The 17,946-nt window shown below is 40.3% G+C and overlaps 1 protein-coding gene across 2 annotated transcripts in view; it reads left to right on the top strand.

The window, feature by feature from the left end:
• The window catches only part of LOC135487912 (uncharacterized), a 144,356-nt gene that overhangs the window by 84,682 nt on the left and 41,728 nt on the right, over positions 1-17,946 (top strand). For both annotated transcript variants that reach the window (XM_064772156.1, XM_064772167.1), the window contains exons 94-117: positions 423-593; positions 1,054-1,182; positions 2,066-2,251; positions 2,870-3,001; positions 3,674-3,868; positions 4,175-4,306; positions 5,198-5,380; positions 6,078-6,194; positions 6,628-6,813; positions 8,020-8,136; positions 8,560-8,751; positions 9,215-9,331; positions 9,675-9,875; positions 10,271-10,408; positions 10,696-11,019; positions 11,673-11,861; positions 12,332-12,634; positions 13,214-13,354; positions 13,853-14,041; positions 14,522-14,656; positions 15,231-15,413; positions 15,666-15,800; positions 16,412-16,597; positions 17,090-17,203. In XM_064772156.1, the coding sequence (XP_064628226.1) occupies positions 423-593; positions 1,054-1,182; positions 2,066-2,251; positions 2,870-3,001; positions 3,674-3,868; positions 4,175-4,306; positions 5,198-5,380; positions 6,078-6,194; positions 6,628-6,813; positions 8,020-8,136; positions 8,560-8,751; positions 9,215-9,331; positions 9,675-9,875; positions 10,271-10,408; positions 10,696-11,019; positions 11,673-11,861; positions 12,332-12,634; positions 13,214-13,354; positions 13,853-14,041; positions 14,522-14,656; positions 15,231-15,413; positions 15,666-15,800; positions 16,412-16,597; positions 17,090-17,203 (4,095 nt within the window). The remainder of the gene's footprint in view (positions 1-422; positions 594-1,053; positions 1,183-2,065; positions 2,252-2,869; positions 3,002-3,673; positions 3,869-4,174; positions 4,307-5,197; positions 5,381-6,077; positions 6,195-6,627; positions 6,814-8,019; positions 8,137-8,559; positions 8,752-9,214; positions 9,332-9,674; positions 9,876-10,270; positions 10,409-10,695; positions 11,020-11,672; positions 11,862-12,331; positions 12,635-13,213; positions 13,355-13,852; positions 14,042-14,521; positions 14,657-15,230; positions 15,414-15,665; positions 15,801-16,411; positions 16,598-17,089; positions 17,204-17,946) is intronic.

The raw sequence follows: 17,946 nt of genomic DNA, 5'->3' as shown, positions 1-17,946 counted from the left end.
TAATTAAGGACTTTAAAGAATACAAATAATCCTTTTACCCTTTCCATACTCCGCCTCCACAAAAAGGTTTTTTCTCATGAAAGCATGAAATGTAAATATAGAAAAAAAAAGAAAAATGTAAAATGTAAAACGAAAAAAGTAAAAATGTAAAAAAAAAGTACTAGGGAAATAAAAATATATATTACAAAAAAAAAGTGTTTGTTGCGTATGGAGAAAAGGAAGAAATACAAGAAAAGTTGAGAATTTTTATCCTGGAAATTTGAAAGTCCGGAGTCGGATGTTGATGATTCCAAATTGCAGAATAATGACGTCATTAATTATGTAGCATCAAAGAAAGTGGTGGTTGCCGGGAGGGCGGCTATTTCACTTTAAATTCACTTTAAAGCCACCAATATATTCTATTCTATTCTTTTTGTTTTCAGCTGATTCTGACCGCTACCGATAACGGCACGCCACCTTTGACTGGTAGAGTAACTGTGGATGTGCGGATAATTCGTGATACATACAATCTGACCCTGCCCAAGGAATATAACGTGACGATGTCGGAAAACTGGCCAGTCGGCAGACAAGTCAACGTTCCACTGGTTACGAATGTAAGTTCTTCCTCTTCTGCATTTAACCCTTTAAGGACTAGAGGTATTTTGATGATAACACCGGTCCGACAAAGTTGTGCTGAATAGAAAATGTAAAGCGTAGAATCTGGGGAATCCTCTCCGAGTGTTTCTGAAACACAGACTATAGATCCATGCGCTTGATTGGGAACAACGTTTACATAACGAAGTGTTGGCCGTCGTCACGTCATCATGCATTTTTACATTACTGTTACGTGACGTGACGCGAAGTCTTTGTAAACGTTGCTCCCAATCAAGTACATCGATCGGTTTTCAAGATGCTGAATTAAAAGTAGGCCTACGCAGAAGTTGTAATTTCACAAACCCGCCGAATAAAATGGCCACCCATATTTCTGGGTTAACTGTTAATCGCTGTGAGTCCCCTTCACATGATTCCCAACATGAAGAGCCCAATCTCTGCATTTTTCGTTCTTGTTTGCAGCCCAATCTGAAATACGACATAATTGGTGAGAACTCTGCAGACCAATACTTCAAGGTCGTGCAAAACACAGGACAGTTACAGGTCAATGAGGTTCTGAAGACGGACAAATCAGATATCGGATACTACAAGGTAAAATGTTTAAGAGACGGTAATTTTTGGGCTGTACGGGATTTAGCAGACGACATCTTGACACGTTTTCTGCACTTTGCAGCTTGTTAAAAGAATGTGCTACAAATTGTTAGATGACACTTATTTGAAAAAGCGTTGAAAAGAGTTAAAGATGTGTAAAGAGTTGAAAACGTGTTACGACCTCATATACAGTCCAATTCATAATTGACATTCTGTGACGCGCTACACAGCACGTATGTCGCATGTAAGTTGCGCGTAGGTGGCATGTAATATACGCGAAACATCAAGAGATAAGCCCGTCACTGGTGCATCATTGGCGTGCAACTCGCGCGTACGTCACTGACGCGAAGCAGGATGGATGTCACTTGTGACTTGGATTGTAGCCAAAATTACTGTTTATTTCGTCACTTCCACTTGAGAATTTTCTCATGTGATTCAGCAGGGAAATGAATTCTTCATTCTGACCTGGGGCTTGCCTACATTTGTTGTCTTTATTAACTAAAACTATAGCATAAGCAAGGGATCCTCACATCAGAACATTTGTCTCTGCAAGTGCAACATCTTCCTGAGGTGTGCTGCAGTCACTTTCATTTAATCCCGCAGATAATCCGGCAGAAAGTTATCGAATCTTTAATTGTCCGACATTGTAAAGGCGTAGCCAATCAGAGTGTGTTTTGCATCATTGTCGGCAGAGGTTTGTGAAGGACCATTCCAATCTTCAACATCAAGTGACGTCGGAACTGTGACCTTCCTGCATGTCTCCTGCGAGTAGAATGTCATTATTGAGAATGTCTCTGCATATATTTAGCCTGTGGCAGAGCACAAGAGCTTTGAAATGACTTGACGAAAATGCTAATCAAATGAATTTCTGTCAATTTTCCAGGTTCTAATTCGTGGTATCTACACCAACATCGGGAGTCAGACTGCTACAACGCTCGTCCATGTGTATGTCACTCGGAACGAGTTCCCGCCAGTTTGTGTGAGAACAATCACCACCTCGGATATCAGTGAAGATTTCCCCGTCGGTAATCGTATCAATACGGTTAGTGCTACCGACCAGGACAAGGAGGTAAGTGATTTGAACTCCTGAAAGTGTCACCTCTAATGCTGCGGTCAATATTAACTTTGTACCCCCTCTGGTCAGGCGACCGACTGGTAGTCAACACTGGCATTTTTTTCTTTGGTCAGTATTAGACTTGAAATGAAATCACCGCAATTCAAGATATTAGGATTGTTGTAGTGACTTTGGACCTTGCCGTGACAGGGGCTCAACTAACGAGGGTGCAGAAGGGGGCAAATGCCTTCCCCTCCCTCAGAGTAGTGTTTTTGACCATGATTTTATCCGAACTACATTTCAAAATGTGCAATTTTCCCCCAGAGACCGAAACGCTGGCTATGCCCCTGCATGAGATAATGAGCTGACTGCTAAAAGAAAAAATAATAGCTATCAAATCTTTCCCTTTCTTGGTTTGCAAACTTTGACAGATTCGTTGCTGAATGGAATGAAGAGATTAATTCTGTTTCTTATATGGGTCCCACGCTAGGATGCTGGCATGGGAGACAGAATTGGTTGGGCAGATTAGTCCCTACAGGGCCACTAGCGCCACCACTTGGAACTTAATGATATGAATAAAAAAACTTTTCCATTATCACCGTCATAGCTTATCTTCGTCTTTGATTCTTAAAGGATCGCCTGTCCTACAGCATCGTACCAAGTGTCCTACCCAACACCGATTCGACCATGTTCTACAGCATTCCCGCCACTGGCGAGATCAGATTGGCCAAGAGTCTCAAAGGAACATCCAAGGTTCAATATACGGTAAGGGAGCGCCTCACATTGTGGTTCCTGTAGAGTAATTCTTATCATTTGGGCACAATTGATTGATTGATTGATTGATTGATTGATTGATTGATTGATTGATTGATTGATTGATTGATTGATTGATTGATTGATTGATTGATTGATTGATTGATTGATTGATTGATTGATTGATTGATTGATTGATTGATTGATCGATCGATCGATTGATCGGTTGATTGGTTGATTAATTGATTTCACATGTTCACCTGTATCCCGCGGCTAATTAGAAATAGACGTCACTCAGTTATCAAGTATGCAAGTGCAATGAAACTTGGCATGTATAGGACTGTATGTCACTCGTTTTTTTGGTTTTTGTGGTTGAATTTGAATTTTCTTCTCTCCTTTTTTACACATCTAGGTTATTTGCAAAAACCGCAAAAATAGTCAGTTTACGCTATTAGTTTACACAATGGCATCGTTGAAGTTATTTGTATTCAGTTTGTATATTTTTGTTAGCAGAAATTCTCAAATTCAAAGTTTATAATTTGTTATTTTTATAAGAACAAACCCAGCCTTTAATAGGTAAAGACAGCTATTACCTCAGTGTGGCCAACTCTGGCTTTTACTATTCCATTTGGATACCATAACTGAAGAGCTTTATGTTTGATTGATTTATCAATTCCTTTTCAGCTCCAAGTTAGCGTCACAGACAACGCACCTCCACAGGCAAAGTCTGCTACATGCACCCTTGTCGTCAACGTCAAGATCAACAAATTCGAACCCGGATTCACCGAAACGACCTACAACACGCAGCTTTACGATACTGAACCAATTGGATACGAACTACCCATTCAGGTCATTGCTCGCGACCCAGATCAACCCAACGTAAGTTTGGCAGTAACCTATGTGCTGCAGGATAGTGCATCAATGACCTGTCACTGATGCGCCAGTTCTCTATGATGCAATTTACAGAATGTCAATTATGATTTGGACTGTCTTGCATAACAATTGCCCAGTACTGTGAATAAAAGCTAATATGGTCTTATTTGACGTTTCAGCCTCTCAGCCGAATACTCATCAACCCCAATTTGGTGTCTTTCCATAACATTTTTCCTTTTTACATGTAAGTTAATTAATTAATTGATTAACTAATTAATTAATCAATTGCTCAATGTTTCTTCACTTGCTCAGGATGTGATGATTTACGAGGTTATTGGCGAAACGAAAGCCAAGATGATCTTCCAGATTCCACTCAACACTGTTGGTAAGATCACCGTCTTGAATACCACGGAGCTGACGAGGGATCTATCAGATCCACATCACGTAAGTTACCACATGACATTGTTATCTATTTATTTTTTGTGGCCTCGACTAGGCCATTTTATCATTATAAAACTTTTAGGGCTTCCAGTCACCTGAAATTTTGTGACCTGATTAAAATACAGTAGAACCTCTCTATTCAGGACACCCATGGGACTGACAAGAGCTGTCCTTAATAGAGAGGTGTCCTGATTAGAGAGGTCAAATCGAATGAAAACAACCAGTTTGGGACCAAAACTAGTGTCCTTAATAGAGAGGTTGTCGTTAATAGAGAGGTGTCCGCTAAGGGAGGTTCCACTGTAATACAATGAAGCTTTTTTGTTGACACTATTGTATTTTAGACAGCATACGTTTTTGTTTTTTCTTCTCGAAGTAATCTGTTGTCATGGCAATTTTCAGTCCGATTTAGCACACTGGGCGATCGCAATGCATAATTTACTGCGACTGATACAACATGGATGCTAATACTGACAGAGAGAATAATTATGATTGAATATTGAATGTATATCTGCTTTGATGAATGCTTGTTTCTCAGACCCCAAAGACAGAGTTTATTGCCCAAAGACAGATCACTTACTTTGTACAGTGTAACCTCCCTCAGCAGACACCTTGTCCCTATTAAGGACAACATCTCTATTAAGGACACTAGTTTCAGTCCGGAGGGTGCCCTTGATAGAGAGGTTCTACTATTCATGGTGTCATTCTTTTCTCAAGGTCGTTGTAACTTCCTACGTGCGGGGTAGCCCCCAGATCAAGGCCACTGCAAATTGGTTGCTTCCATTCAATTTGACCTTGCTCATCAGGACACCTCTCTATTAAGGACAGCACTTGTCATTCCAGAGGGTGCCCTTGATAGAGAGGTTCTACTATTCATGGTGTCATTCTTTTCTCCAGGTCGTTGTAACTTCCTACGTGCAGGGTAGCCCCCAGATCAAGGCCACTGCCACCGTCACCGTCACAGTGCTGAGGAATCGGAACGCTCCAATTTACGAACAGAATCCGTACCGCATCACCATCACTGACAGGTACAAAGCTGGTGACAAGGTTATCGACGTCAAGGCCAATGATGCGGACAAGGCAAGTTCTTTTTAACTCATGCTAATGGAACGCATGGATAGGAATTTTTCGAATGATAGCAAGGAAGAAGCAACACGGATATTCGTTCCTGGCTTTGTTGTGTCCAATCCTTCTCTGGCCACAGCCAGAGCCGATCTCCTCTACATCAAGTATCCCTTGGCTCACATGGGAGCATTACATAACAGATCCTGGCACGGAAAGACCAGAGTTTGAATTTAACTAATGCCACTGCTGCCATGGCAGTCGGAGCCCTCCAAAATGCCCCTTGTGCCCTCTCAATATTCTTTCACACTTTCCTGTACCCAAGGCCAAAATGGCTCGAAAATGAATGAATGAATGAAAAATAAAATTGTCACAAGTTTTATTATTGGCGGATTATGAAATTTCTGTCCCATTTCCAATCAAAAAATATTTTTTTGGCAATTTTTGTTTTTCCGAAAGTAGGTCAATACTTGCAAATCTGCCCAAAAAAAAGTCCAGGAAAGTTTGGCAGTTAAGAGTATATCATTCTTCTTCTTACATTTTCTCCGAGGTAGAGTATGACAATATTTGGAAAAAAGTTCATCGTGTTAACCATTTCATTGATATAGATCAAATCTCTTATGATTTTACCCATGAGGACCAATAGCAATGGTGGGTCACACATAGCTCTTGCCCTGTAGCCAGGTTCTTTAGTATCAATTTCGATTCATTTCAGGATACGATGACGTACAGTATTGCCAGCCAAACCAATGATTATTACTTCATGGATCCGCCAACAGGAAAGATCACACTGATCAAGCCAGTCACAGACAAGACGCATTCAACTGATACGGTAAGGGTACGAGTATGGCCATTTTCCTGTGAGAAATGTTCTCTTTTTTCAAACTTTTGGCATCCTCCAAATCGCGGGTTGGTTTAGGAATTAGCACTGCACTAGTGGGTCGTCACCAGCAGGATGGAGCTAAAGTAGATGGACAAAAATCTGAATATGAAGTTTTTGCAAACATTTACGAGTTGGGCTGCAAAAATAAAGGGTTTTATAATTTCAGTACATATTTACGCAAGTACGTTTCTATCAGATTGTCTCTGTCAGAGTTTCGAATTTTACTAGAAGTAGGCATCTTATAAAAGAAGGAAATATGTTCTTTCTGATCGAATCTGCAACTCAAACTCTTCAAAATACTCAATGCATCTCATTTGCCTGAGCCTGGGTCACATATTGAAAATGTTCAATTATCGATATTTTTTTGGTTCCGTAATTTCAGATTCAACTGCGTGTAGTTGACAATGTCCCGATAAAATCTCAGAGAACTGGCACATCGTCGGTCATCGTCACAATTGAACGCGATCAGTTTTCACCTGTCATGGCCGACAAGACCAACCAGATAGCAAAGACAGCTGCGGTGAATTCCACGGCGATTGCGATGAGAGCCACAGACCAAGACCTTAAGGTACGTAGCAACCCATACACTCTTAAAAATCCTGAAAAGCTTCTGAAAAATCTTTCGGGGTTTTTCAGCCAAAACACCCCTAGGACCCAACCCTTTGAGTTTGTGAAAAACCTCAAAGAATTTATCGTTTTGCGGAAAATGTCTATGGGGTGATTTACTTGCGTTAGCTGAAAAAGTCTTAACTACTTGACAACCGCCGACTGCTATAGTGGTCCCAATCAAATACACGATTTTACCGCCGACCGCTTAAGCCGTCGCTGTAATGGACCTTGGTGTGTATTGTTTGGTATGATCTGGCTTGACTCTACTGGTGTAGTGACGCAGGCATGTCGTCTGCTACCCACTAACTAGTCCTTAGTCGTATAGATGGCACTGCGGTGGCGGTGAAGACGGAGGTTTTGCCAGATGCACGAGGCAGCGCAATAATACCAAAAACCCCCCCGGTATCGAATGGTTCGAACAGCCCGGTAGTCAAGAGGTTAAAGACCCCTCAGAAGCTGAAAAAACAGTTATTTTCAAGAGCGTAGTACCAGTAGTGTTTTAGGACTTGACCTTTATCTGTTACGTCCCTTTAGATTACTTTGAGGCAGAGGAGGTTACTGTGGTATTGATGTAACATTGTTTTTGTTCCCCCAAGCGTATTCAATCTTAATACTTAAATAGACAGAGATCTGATGACGTCACAATGGTTTTCTTTGAGCAAAGCTGTATCAAACAGATATTCTGTTGATATTTCTCTCGATAACCTAATGATGGTTAGCAGATTGCTTTTGAACTACAGTAGTAGCCAGGTTTTATTCTAAATATCCTGCATGTCATGAGGTGGGCAATAAGATCTCCTTGTGTATAACTCGATCGATCGCGTGACATCGAAACTGTTATGTCATGTCACCCTTTGTTGAGTGGTGTTTGGTTCCCGGATGACAGCGCCAAAAGAAATTGTATGACGTCAGAATGACATCATTTTGTAAACAAAGATATCTATCTATTTGCGTCCTCAAACAACAAATTTATCTATCTATTTGTGTCCCCAAACAACAAACTGACACAATACTGTAAACAGTTAAATAGGGTGTTTGTCCACATCTTGGTAAATTTTTTTTACCATCCATACGTCTCGAAAAATACTATTCCCCTCTTTGCATGCTAGACCATGACAAGTGAAAAAATATAAATGCGTAATTGTTTAGGTTTGTGTTTTTCTAGGGACAAATGATCTATAAGCAGGATATGTCGGATTACTTTGCCATCAACGCAGCAACTGGTGACATCTTCGTCAAGCAAAGCCTTACAAAAGATCCATTCAAGGCTAATGTATACAAGGTAAGTGCTACATCAGGAGCTATCACAAGTACAGTCGATGTCTAAAGTTTCTCACCTCTTTTTCTTTTTTCTTTTAAATTCTTCAAAAGATTTAATTTTCATGATTTTTATTTTGACGGATTGTGTAATTTTTTAAAATTACGAGGGACTACGGCTCTAAGTCTCATTCGACAGACTCATTCAATTTCTTGTTCTCTTGTTTTAGTTGTGAAGTGCCAGGCGTTTTAGTTCCTTGAATCACTGTGGGTCATTCTGAATAAACGAATTCAAGGTTCTCAATCTGTGTATTTTTGAATATTAAAAAAAACGATGTTTGATGAAAATTTGGCAACAGCTTTTGGAAAGACTGATTGGTCGTGACCAATGATTTCAGTTCATATCATTCTTTTTTACACGCCCGAACATGTATTTTATCATTTTCAGCTTCGTGTCAAAGCCTATGACTCACTGTACCCTAACAACGTTGCCACAGCGACCGCCACCATCTTGGTCACCAGGAATCCGAATGCGCCCACTTTTATCCCTCCCGCGACAGGATCATTCTACAAGAAGATTTCAGAAAACTACCCACTCGGTCAAGAAGTTCTCAAGATTGCTGTTAAAGATGCAGATGGGGTAGGTTAAATTTTCCCCTTTTTTGGCTCACCATAGGGGAGTCTATACAATACCGCAGTGTCCGTCGTCGTTATTGTCGTCTGTATCCTGATTCAAAAAAAACATTGGCATGTCATGTAACCTCTGACACTGAATTTCGGTCCGATCTGATTCTCAACTTGGCCACCAGGGGGCCAAAACTGAAAAAAGGTAAAAAGGGCAATATCTCGCTTATTAGTGACTTGTTTTCGATGATATTTTTGTGGTAGGTACTCCAAGCAAGGATACATCACATATCTTACGGGTTTTAGATTTGACCTACTTTTCAAGGTCACAGAGGTCAATCGGCGTAAATTGGCCATTTCACCAACAGTGAGCTTTATTGTGACTTGAAAGAAATATAACTTTCACTTTCTTGAGAAAATCTGGAAAATGAAATATTAATGCAACAGCATTTAATTTTTGTCACCTTGATTTTTTTCAGGACACTATTCGATGCACAAGAGTTGGCGTCAATGAATACTTCTACGTCACCCCAGATACCTGCCAAGTTTTCCTCCGAAAATTGCTCACCGCACAGAAAAATGTCAACACTGTCCAAGTAAGCCTTATTTACATAGATGAATTTTGAAATAATTGCCCAATTGTGACCACCATCATCTCTGTTCTTATGGATATACATATACTAAACAAATCATCTCCATGATAACAGAATTTTGCACTGACAGAGATTTTATGAATTTAATTATATTTTCAATTCATGTCCTCGTTCTTCCTTTGGTTTGACTTTCTTCCATGGCTTGATACAGACCCAGACCTCACCTGATTTTGTGGGATATTTTTGTTTGAATCTGACAAAACCTGACTTGGTGCCATGGATTTCACTGACCTCGCGGGCACGGGATAAGATCGCTTTGATGTTGGATAACTCTCTTCTTTTCCAGTTCGATGTGATTATCTCTGACCAGCATCCCGTCGAACCTCTAACGGTTACTGCTAACGTAAAGATCGATATTGACAGGCCCATAGCCACCCAGCCACCAACTATAACAAATGCTGGTACTTTGTCCATCAGTGAATGGGAAGATGAGCCAATCGGAAAAGAGGCGGCCAGAGTGTTGGCCACTGTCCCAGGTGGTGTTAAGGTAGGCTCATTAGAAAATGACTTCCCGGCAAATAAACCAAACGTGCATAAGGCTACTGACCGAAGGGAAGCTTCAAAAGAATGAATTTGACGTCATGTTGTTTGAAATGATCAAAAGGATGCTCAAGTCAATTGTTTACAGACAGTGTCAGGGTGCTGACACACTTTTAGGGAATTGAGGATAAGATTTTTTTCATCAAAGATTCTTTTTCTTCAGAAATCACTCCCCGAGTCATTTAAGCCATCAATCCACCGCCCAAGGTGACTCTAAAATGCGTTAAGTAGTCTGAAGTGGACTCCATATCTCAGGCAAAAATGGGATAGGATTACGACGCGGGTAAATGATATGAAAACCACATGTCTTTTATAAATAACATCTATATATTTTTACTCCAGGGTATCCTTACCTACAAAATCACAGGCCAGCCACCAGCAAACCAGTGGTTCAAGATTGATAATGCTGGAGTCGGGCTCACCCCAGGAGCCATCAAGATCAACACTGACTTGAAGAAAACATTTGGATACAATTTTAAGGTAATAGTCAAGGTTCAAACTGTGGTGCAGATTACTGTTGTGCAGATTACTGTTGTTAATACTGTTGTACAGATTACTGTTGTTAATACTGTTGTACAGATTACTGATGTGCAGATTAATGTTGTGTAGATTACTGTTGTGTAGATTACTGTTGTTACTGTTGTGCAGATTACAGGTACTGTTTTAACTGTTGTGCAGACTAGTGCTTTTCACTGTTGTGCATATGAAATTTACAGGATGTCAAAAAATACAAAAGTGATTGACCTGTATTTCTTATACTATTGCAGCTTGATGTTGAAGTGCACGACAGTTTCAGCCCAACGAAAGTCACAAAGGTGACGATACCCGTTGTAATTAAGCGTAACAAATATGGGCCTGTGTTCAACCCGAACCAGAACATTACGGTGTCTGTATCGGAGGAACGGCCACCTGGATATTGTATCCATACATTCACGGCCACAGACCAGGATAAAGACGTTGTGCGCTATGACTTCTCGGGGAACGGTACAACAGTGAAGGGCCTCAACTACTTCATGATCGACTTTAAGACCGGAAAAGTTTGCATCAAGTCAACTCTGAAAGCTGACCCAACGAAGGATGCCTCATACATGGTATGCATCATTCTTATCTCTCTTGGCTGTAGGACTGGTATTTCAGACTTGACATCTTTGCAACTTCATTTCAGTGCTAAAAATGTATTTCAGTTGTAGCTATCAAAATTCGAAGTTTGTGTGGATTTTTCCATCAAATGTAAAATCTTGCAGTTAATATAATTAATATATTCCAAGGTTTGGATTTTAGTTTTAAGGCAACAATTTAAATCATTTTTGTTGATTCTAGTTTCAAGATCTGAAGAAGAAAAAAGTTAGAAAATTAACATAATTTATACTGGCAATCATTGTGAGGACTGTTTGAAAATTGATTAGTATCAAAATCTGGAATTCGTGCTACAGAAATAGAGTAATCTCTGTTCGGAATGCATAAAAGGTCACATCAAATTGTCGACAACAGGAAACCATGCTGTGCAGTTTCCCATGTTCCACAGGCTGGTGGTCAGTTACGATTGCCGAGCCAATGAATTACATCCAAATTAATCCAACGCCTGTGTTTATTGTGTTGTTCCCAAGTTTGCCGGCAGTTCCCACTGGAGTGGATACGAGGATTTTAAGAGTGGGAACGGCCAACACCAATATAGACTTAATATTCTATTCCCATTTCTCCAACTTTCCCTGTTTCATTACGAAAGTCTTGTCCTTGTTTTCAGCTCCCCGTCATCGCTGTTGATCAGCGGGGGACGATTGAAAAGACCGGACAGGTGATGCTGACTGTCAACGTAATTCGCGACAAGTTTGCGCCAACCTTGACATTCAACCCCAATCCAGGAAGGCGTACAGAAACTGATGGTGTGAATACTTTGGCTACCACTGCCAGTGCTAGTGACGGGGACAAGAGAGTATGCATTGCATTATTACTATATTGATTTGTCTGATACATGGCGAAGACGGAGTCACTAGGACAAAAACCCAATTGGTGCCTAACTGGCACACAAAAACGCTCACACCACCTTTGAGGAGGAGTAATCCCTGGAGAATGCCACCTCTTATTGCAGACAATCGATGAAGAGGAAAAAGAAAAATTTCACTGATACCCTGTGGTATCGCCACTGATACTGTCAAACTGCTAAATCTTTATGCCTCTTTATTTTTGCAAAATAATTTAAAAATTGAGAATGTCATATCAACACGCTTTGGTGACACAATCCGTAAGGAGTAAAATGATATAAGAAAATCACCTTCAATCAGAAGACGTTATTTTCTTGTAAATGGAAAAAATTGGTCAAAGCTTGGGAAGAGATTTGTAAACCGTTTTCAGCTTTGAACATCCAGTTTTCTGCGGTTGTTTCATCTTCGAGAATTTTTCCAGGGCAACTTCGTGTACAGCCTCACCGGAGATGGAAACACGCCGGCGTATTTCAAGATCAATCCCAGTAACGGCCAGCTCACTGTCAATGGTGACCTGAAGAAGGATACAGCAACACAATACGTGGCACGCATCCGCGTCTACGACGATGCTTTCCCAGGCAACACTGCGACGAGTACCGTCACCATTCTGGTGGAGCGAAATAGGAATGCACCAATTTGCGGCTCCAATCCAAACACGCTGCTGGACGAGCTGGCCAGTGTTGCCACAAAGATCTCGACTATCATGGCAACTGATGCCGACTCGGTTAGTGATTTTCTTGTTTCATCGTACCGCCTATAACGACAATTTGATTATTTTATCTCGGGTATACCTGTTATGTTGGCCTGAGTAACTCGTACCTGTTTTCTTGAAACAAGTGTTGCAAGATTATCAGGTAGGATACAGTTTTTTTTGTAATTGATAATTTTATTCACCAAAAACACAACTGTTACATGAAGTTCTACAGAATAAGAGGGCATGCAAGTACATAATATTGTTACAATATAAAACGATAGATGGCGACTTTGTTGTTCAAAACGGTTCAGGGTATAGTAAATTCCTTTTGCGGCTACAGATAACAAGGCCAAAGTGGGTCAGCGTGCAATTACTCGACGAAATGTACAGTGTATGTTATGCTATATTTTCCAGGGCATCTATGAGAAGGCCCCATTTCATCATGAACTTATCGTGTCTGAGATTAGGATACAGTTTTACTTCTTAGAAAATGCCAGGTGATATGTCACTGTTTAACGATAGCCTGTCTAACGGTCCTCATATGGAGCATGAAATTATAAAATAATTGTAAGTCCTGAATATGACCTTTTTTTGTATGCTCTTTTTTAGGACCCACTCAGCTACAGGTTAATGCAGACTACCCCATCGACTACAGACCTCTTCTTTGTCCATCCCACGACTGGAGAAGTCTGGCTAAGGAAACCTATCTACCCCATCGTACCTCCGCTGACTAATACTCAATCCTACAAAGTAAGTATCATAAACTGATCGTATTTGTATATATATATTTGTATGGTGATTATGATGATGATAATAATGATAAAGAATCGAGCCAAGATTTCACAGTTGACTGTAGTGTGACCTTCTTAACTTAATGTCTATTCATTTTCAGCTTGATGTGAAAGTGTCTGACCAGAGGCAGCAAGTAATGACAGTTGACTGTAGTGTGACCTTCTTAACTTAATGTCTATTCATTTTCAGCTTGATGTGAAAGTGTCTGACCAGAGGCAGCAAGTAATGACAGTTGACTGTAGTGTGACCTTCTTAACTTAATGTCTATTCATTTTCAGCTTGATGTGAAAGTGTCTGACCAGAGGCAGCAAGTAATGACAGTTGACTGTAGTGTGACCTTCTTAACTTAATGTCTATTCATTTTCAGCTTGATGTGAAAGTGTCTGACCAGAGGCAGCAAGTAATGACAGTTGACTGTAGTGTGACCTTCTTAACTTAATGTCTATTCATTTTCAGCTTGATGTGAAAGTGTCTGACCAGAGGCAGCAAGTAAAGACGGTCGACTGTAGTGTCACCTTCATCATAAGACGAAACAGGTTCGATCCAGCCTGCACGCCAACCAATCAATTCAGGGCAGATATCAACGAAGACAAGCCTGTGGCCGAGAAGGTCCTTGATGTCACTGCTACAGATTCTGATATGCAGGTAAGCGGCATTGATTTCCTGCAGGGACTTGTGGTCAATTGTTCCAAACACGTTTTGAGGTATTTTTAACTTGACATCAAGAGTAATGAGCTGGTACTGAAGTGGATAACACCTTTAAGTTAACAAGTGACCGGCTCGGCTGCTGAATTTTCAAAAAGTATAAATGTGTAACTGTAAGTGTAAATGTGTAAATGTGTAAATGTGTAACTGTGTAACTGTAAGTGTAAATGTGTAAATGTGTAACTGTAAGTGTAAATGTGTAAATGTATAAATGTGTAAATGTGAAACTAAAGTTGGTGTTGAAAACTGGAAACAAAATACTGACCTCACCTGTATGTGATCGAAATTTGGAAAATTTCTACTTGCATTTTTTGGGGGTTATTCAGAATCAAAAGTATGTCATCTCTTTTGTGACGCCTAGTGTAATTTGAAATGAGGAAAGGCATTATAGAGAATTATTCACAATTGATTCATTTGCAGGGTAACATGATGTATGTGGTGGTTGGCGACAACCCAGCTGACAGTTTCTTCAATTCAACCTTGGTCAATCGAAAAGCAGAAATCAGAGTTGCCAAGAAGTTATCCCTAGATGGGCTGAAGACGTCGCAATACATGGTAAGAATCTTGGAATATTAAAGTCCTTGTTTGAAAACATAAAGCCAATTGGTGTGCATTTATTCTAGTTTTGGATATCAGTTGGGTAGCGGTTGGAGTGCTGGGCTTGTAATCAGGAGGTTATTGGTTCAACTTTTGGAAAGATCACCACTATTTTGTTTTTGTGTCCTTGAACAAGGCACTTTAATTGTGGTCATGTGACCGATCCTTTTCACTGCGGTCAAATGACCAATCCTTTCACTGCGGTCAAATGACCAATTCTTTTCACTGCAGTCAAATGACCAATCCTTTTCACTGCAGTCAAATGACCAATCCTTTTCACTGCAGTCAAATGACCAATTCTTTTCACTGCAGTCAAATGACCAATCCTTTTCACTGCAGTCAAATGACCAATTCTTTTCACTGCGGTCAAATGACCAATCCTTTTCACTGCGGTCAAATGACCAATCCTTTTCACTGCAGTCAAATGACCAATTCTTTTCACTGCGGTTAAATTATCAATTCCTTTCATTGCAGTCAAATTACCAGCTGTCCTAGCCAGAATTTGACACAATCTTTTCTTTTGTTTTCGCAGTTGAAAGTTGCTGCCTACGATTCCAAGTACCCCAACATAAGGGCGACGTGTACTGTGACCATCAATGTACAGAGGAATCCGCTGACACCAAGCTTCAGGCAAAACAGTTTCTATTTCACGTTCTCCGAGAAAACCGATCTCTCAAAGACTATTATCTATGAAAACGCGACTGACTCTGCTGGTGTAAGTTTACATCAGGAACATGTTGAATGTAACAATATTGGCTGAAAAAGTTTCAGTTTTTAACTGCCCAGTATGTTAGAAACTTCAGTATACTAAAGAGTGAATTCAGATGAAATTTAAAAAAAGAATAAAACAAAAGCTCCAGAGATGATACAAAGTTTGACTCCAAATAAAATACCCATAGCTCAGAAAGATGCCTCTCCTGATGGTGTCGCTGCAGAAAAGAGTTAACAGACTCTCTTTCCACTTCAGACGAATTTGGTCTACAGCATTGCGGACTTTACGGCAAACAGCGGTGATGCTTCCTTCTTCTTCTTGGAGAGTCCATACAGAGGTCATGTATTGCTGGCCAAATCCCTTTCGACCACCCCAAAAAAGGAGCTTAAGGTAAATATATACATACAAAGGATTTCCGCTAGGATTGGCCTGACGAACCCAAGAAATATCCAAAAATTTCTTACAAGTAGATCATTTTATTTTTAATTTGCTGCATGCAAATTCCAGGTGATTTTCATCACAAATATCAATAGTCTATTCGTAAATGCCATGTCTGCATCATTTGGGGCTGTGGAGGGGAACTACTGGTCGGATTGGACTATAGAAATCACATTTCTAGGTCTAATGCGCAGACACAAATTTAGGTCAGCAAGAAAAAAAAAAATTTTTGCTCAGTTTATTTTGAGGGTAAGCATTCGTATTGACTGCCCTCACGTCTCTCAGTTATCACCATCCTTACTGACTGACGTCGCTGGAGGAATGCTGTTGCACTGGTGGTGGCAGCAGATTGGAACCTCCCTTAGCGGACACCTCTGTAATAAGGACACCTATCTCTATTAAGGACACTAGTTTTGGTCCCAAATTGGATGTTACCATTCAGTTTGACCTCTCTCATCAGGCCACCTCTCTGGCAAGGACAGTATACTTGTCAGTCCCGAGAGTGTCCTTAATAGAGAGGCTCCACTGTAATTGTGTCTCATAACTTTCGTTTCTACTTCCAGTTTAATCTGAGGGCGTGTGACAACGGTGCACCAATCAAGTGTGGTGTAGCTGATGTGACTGTCAATATCACACGGTTCCGCCAGCTTCCCAACTTCGTCCAAACAACGTATCGTGCCACGATTATTGAGACAAGACCGATTGGTTACTCTATCCTCAGAGTGTCTGCAGTAGATAATGATGCAGGAGTAAGTGGCTTTGTTTTGCTTTCCAATTTTACTTGTCGCTCACCAGTTTATGCAAGTGTCAACACATATCTTATACCCCCCCTCCTCGATGGACGGGACCATTTCATTTTGATATCCATTCTTAGGGGGTCAAGCATCAAAAGATTATCACTAAACCGCCAAAGAAGAGACAGCTAGGAATGGTACCACAACCTACATGCATCATGTCCACACCAACCAAAATAACGCAAAATTTCATCACATTGTTTCTGCATGAATTAAAAAGGGGAGTCAAACAATTACTTGCAAAGATGGTGAAGCTTTCTACCCTTGAGAAGGGAGGGTATAAGGTACACATCGCTACATGAATCAGACTATAAAAGCCTTCCAGTATCTTAGTGACAAAAAGTCAGGTAGCGATGGGGTCAACGCCCATGAAAATTTCCCATAATTCCAAGAGACATCGTCAGATGAATGAGATGATATTAAAAGGTATTATTATTAATATTTCAGAGCCAAATCGCTTATGATTATGGTCGCATGAACAACCCATTTGGCGTAGATAAAACCTCAGGTAACGTGTCGGTCATCTCAAATCTGAGGCTGGACGATAAGACGCAATACATGGTAAGGATTCACGAATAATACAGTGGGACCTCCCTTAGTGGACACCTCCCTAGTAAGGACAGCACTAGTCAGTCCCAAGGGTGTCCTTAATAGAGAGGTTCTACTGTACTGTAGACCAGGAAAATTTCATGTGCATTTTAAATTTCGCATTTTTGCAACCTACAAAAGTAGCTAAAATAGAGTGTCTGATTGCTATTGTGCTCTTCCCAGGTAAAGAGCAATGGATGTGAATTTGTTGAATGTGTATTTGGGGGTGTGGGTAGCTTTTTAGTCTTGAAGGGGGGAAAAGGCTCTCTGTGGGAGCAAAATGTAATTTTTCGAAAGTTTTTCTTCAAAATCATAGTCAGAAACTCATTTTGGTAACTTTTTTTTGGGTGGGGAGGGGGCATTTGAAGAACTATTAAGGAAAATCTTGCTAACCGATATGTGATTTTCCTGTTCCAAGTGAAAAAAGAACTGTCATAGAAAATAATGCAAACTGATATGTGATCTTTTCCTTTTTCCCGTGTAAAAAGAACTATTATGGAAAATCTTGCAAACTGATCTGTGATCTTTTCCATTTTCCTGTGTAAAAAGAACTATTATGGAAAATCTTGCAAACTGATCTGTAACCTTTTCCATTTTCCTGTGTAAAATGAACTGTTATGGAAAATCTTGCAAATTGATCTGTAATCTTTTCCATTTTCCTGTGTAAAAAGAACTGTTATGGAAAATCTTGCAAACCGATCTGTGATTCTTTTCCA

The sequence above is a fragment of the Lineus longissimus genome, chromosome 1, assembly GCF_910592395.1.
Source record: "Lineus longissimus chromosome 1, tnLinLong1.2, whole genome shotgun sequence".
NCBI lineage: Eukaryota > Metazoa > Nemertea > Pilidiophora > Heteronemertea > Lineidae > Lineus > Lineus longissimus.
Note: the sequence above shows the minus strand (reverse complement) of the source record. Positions and strands in the feature narration are given on the sequence as shown.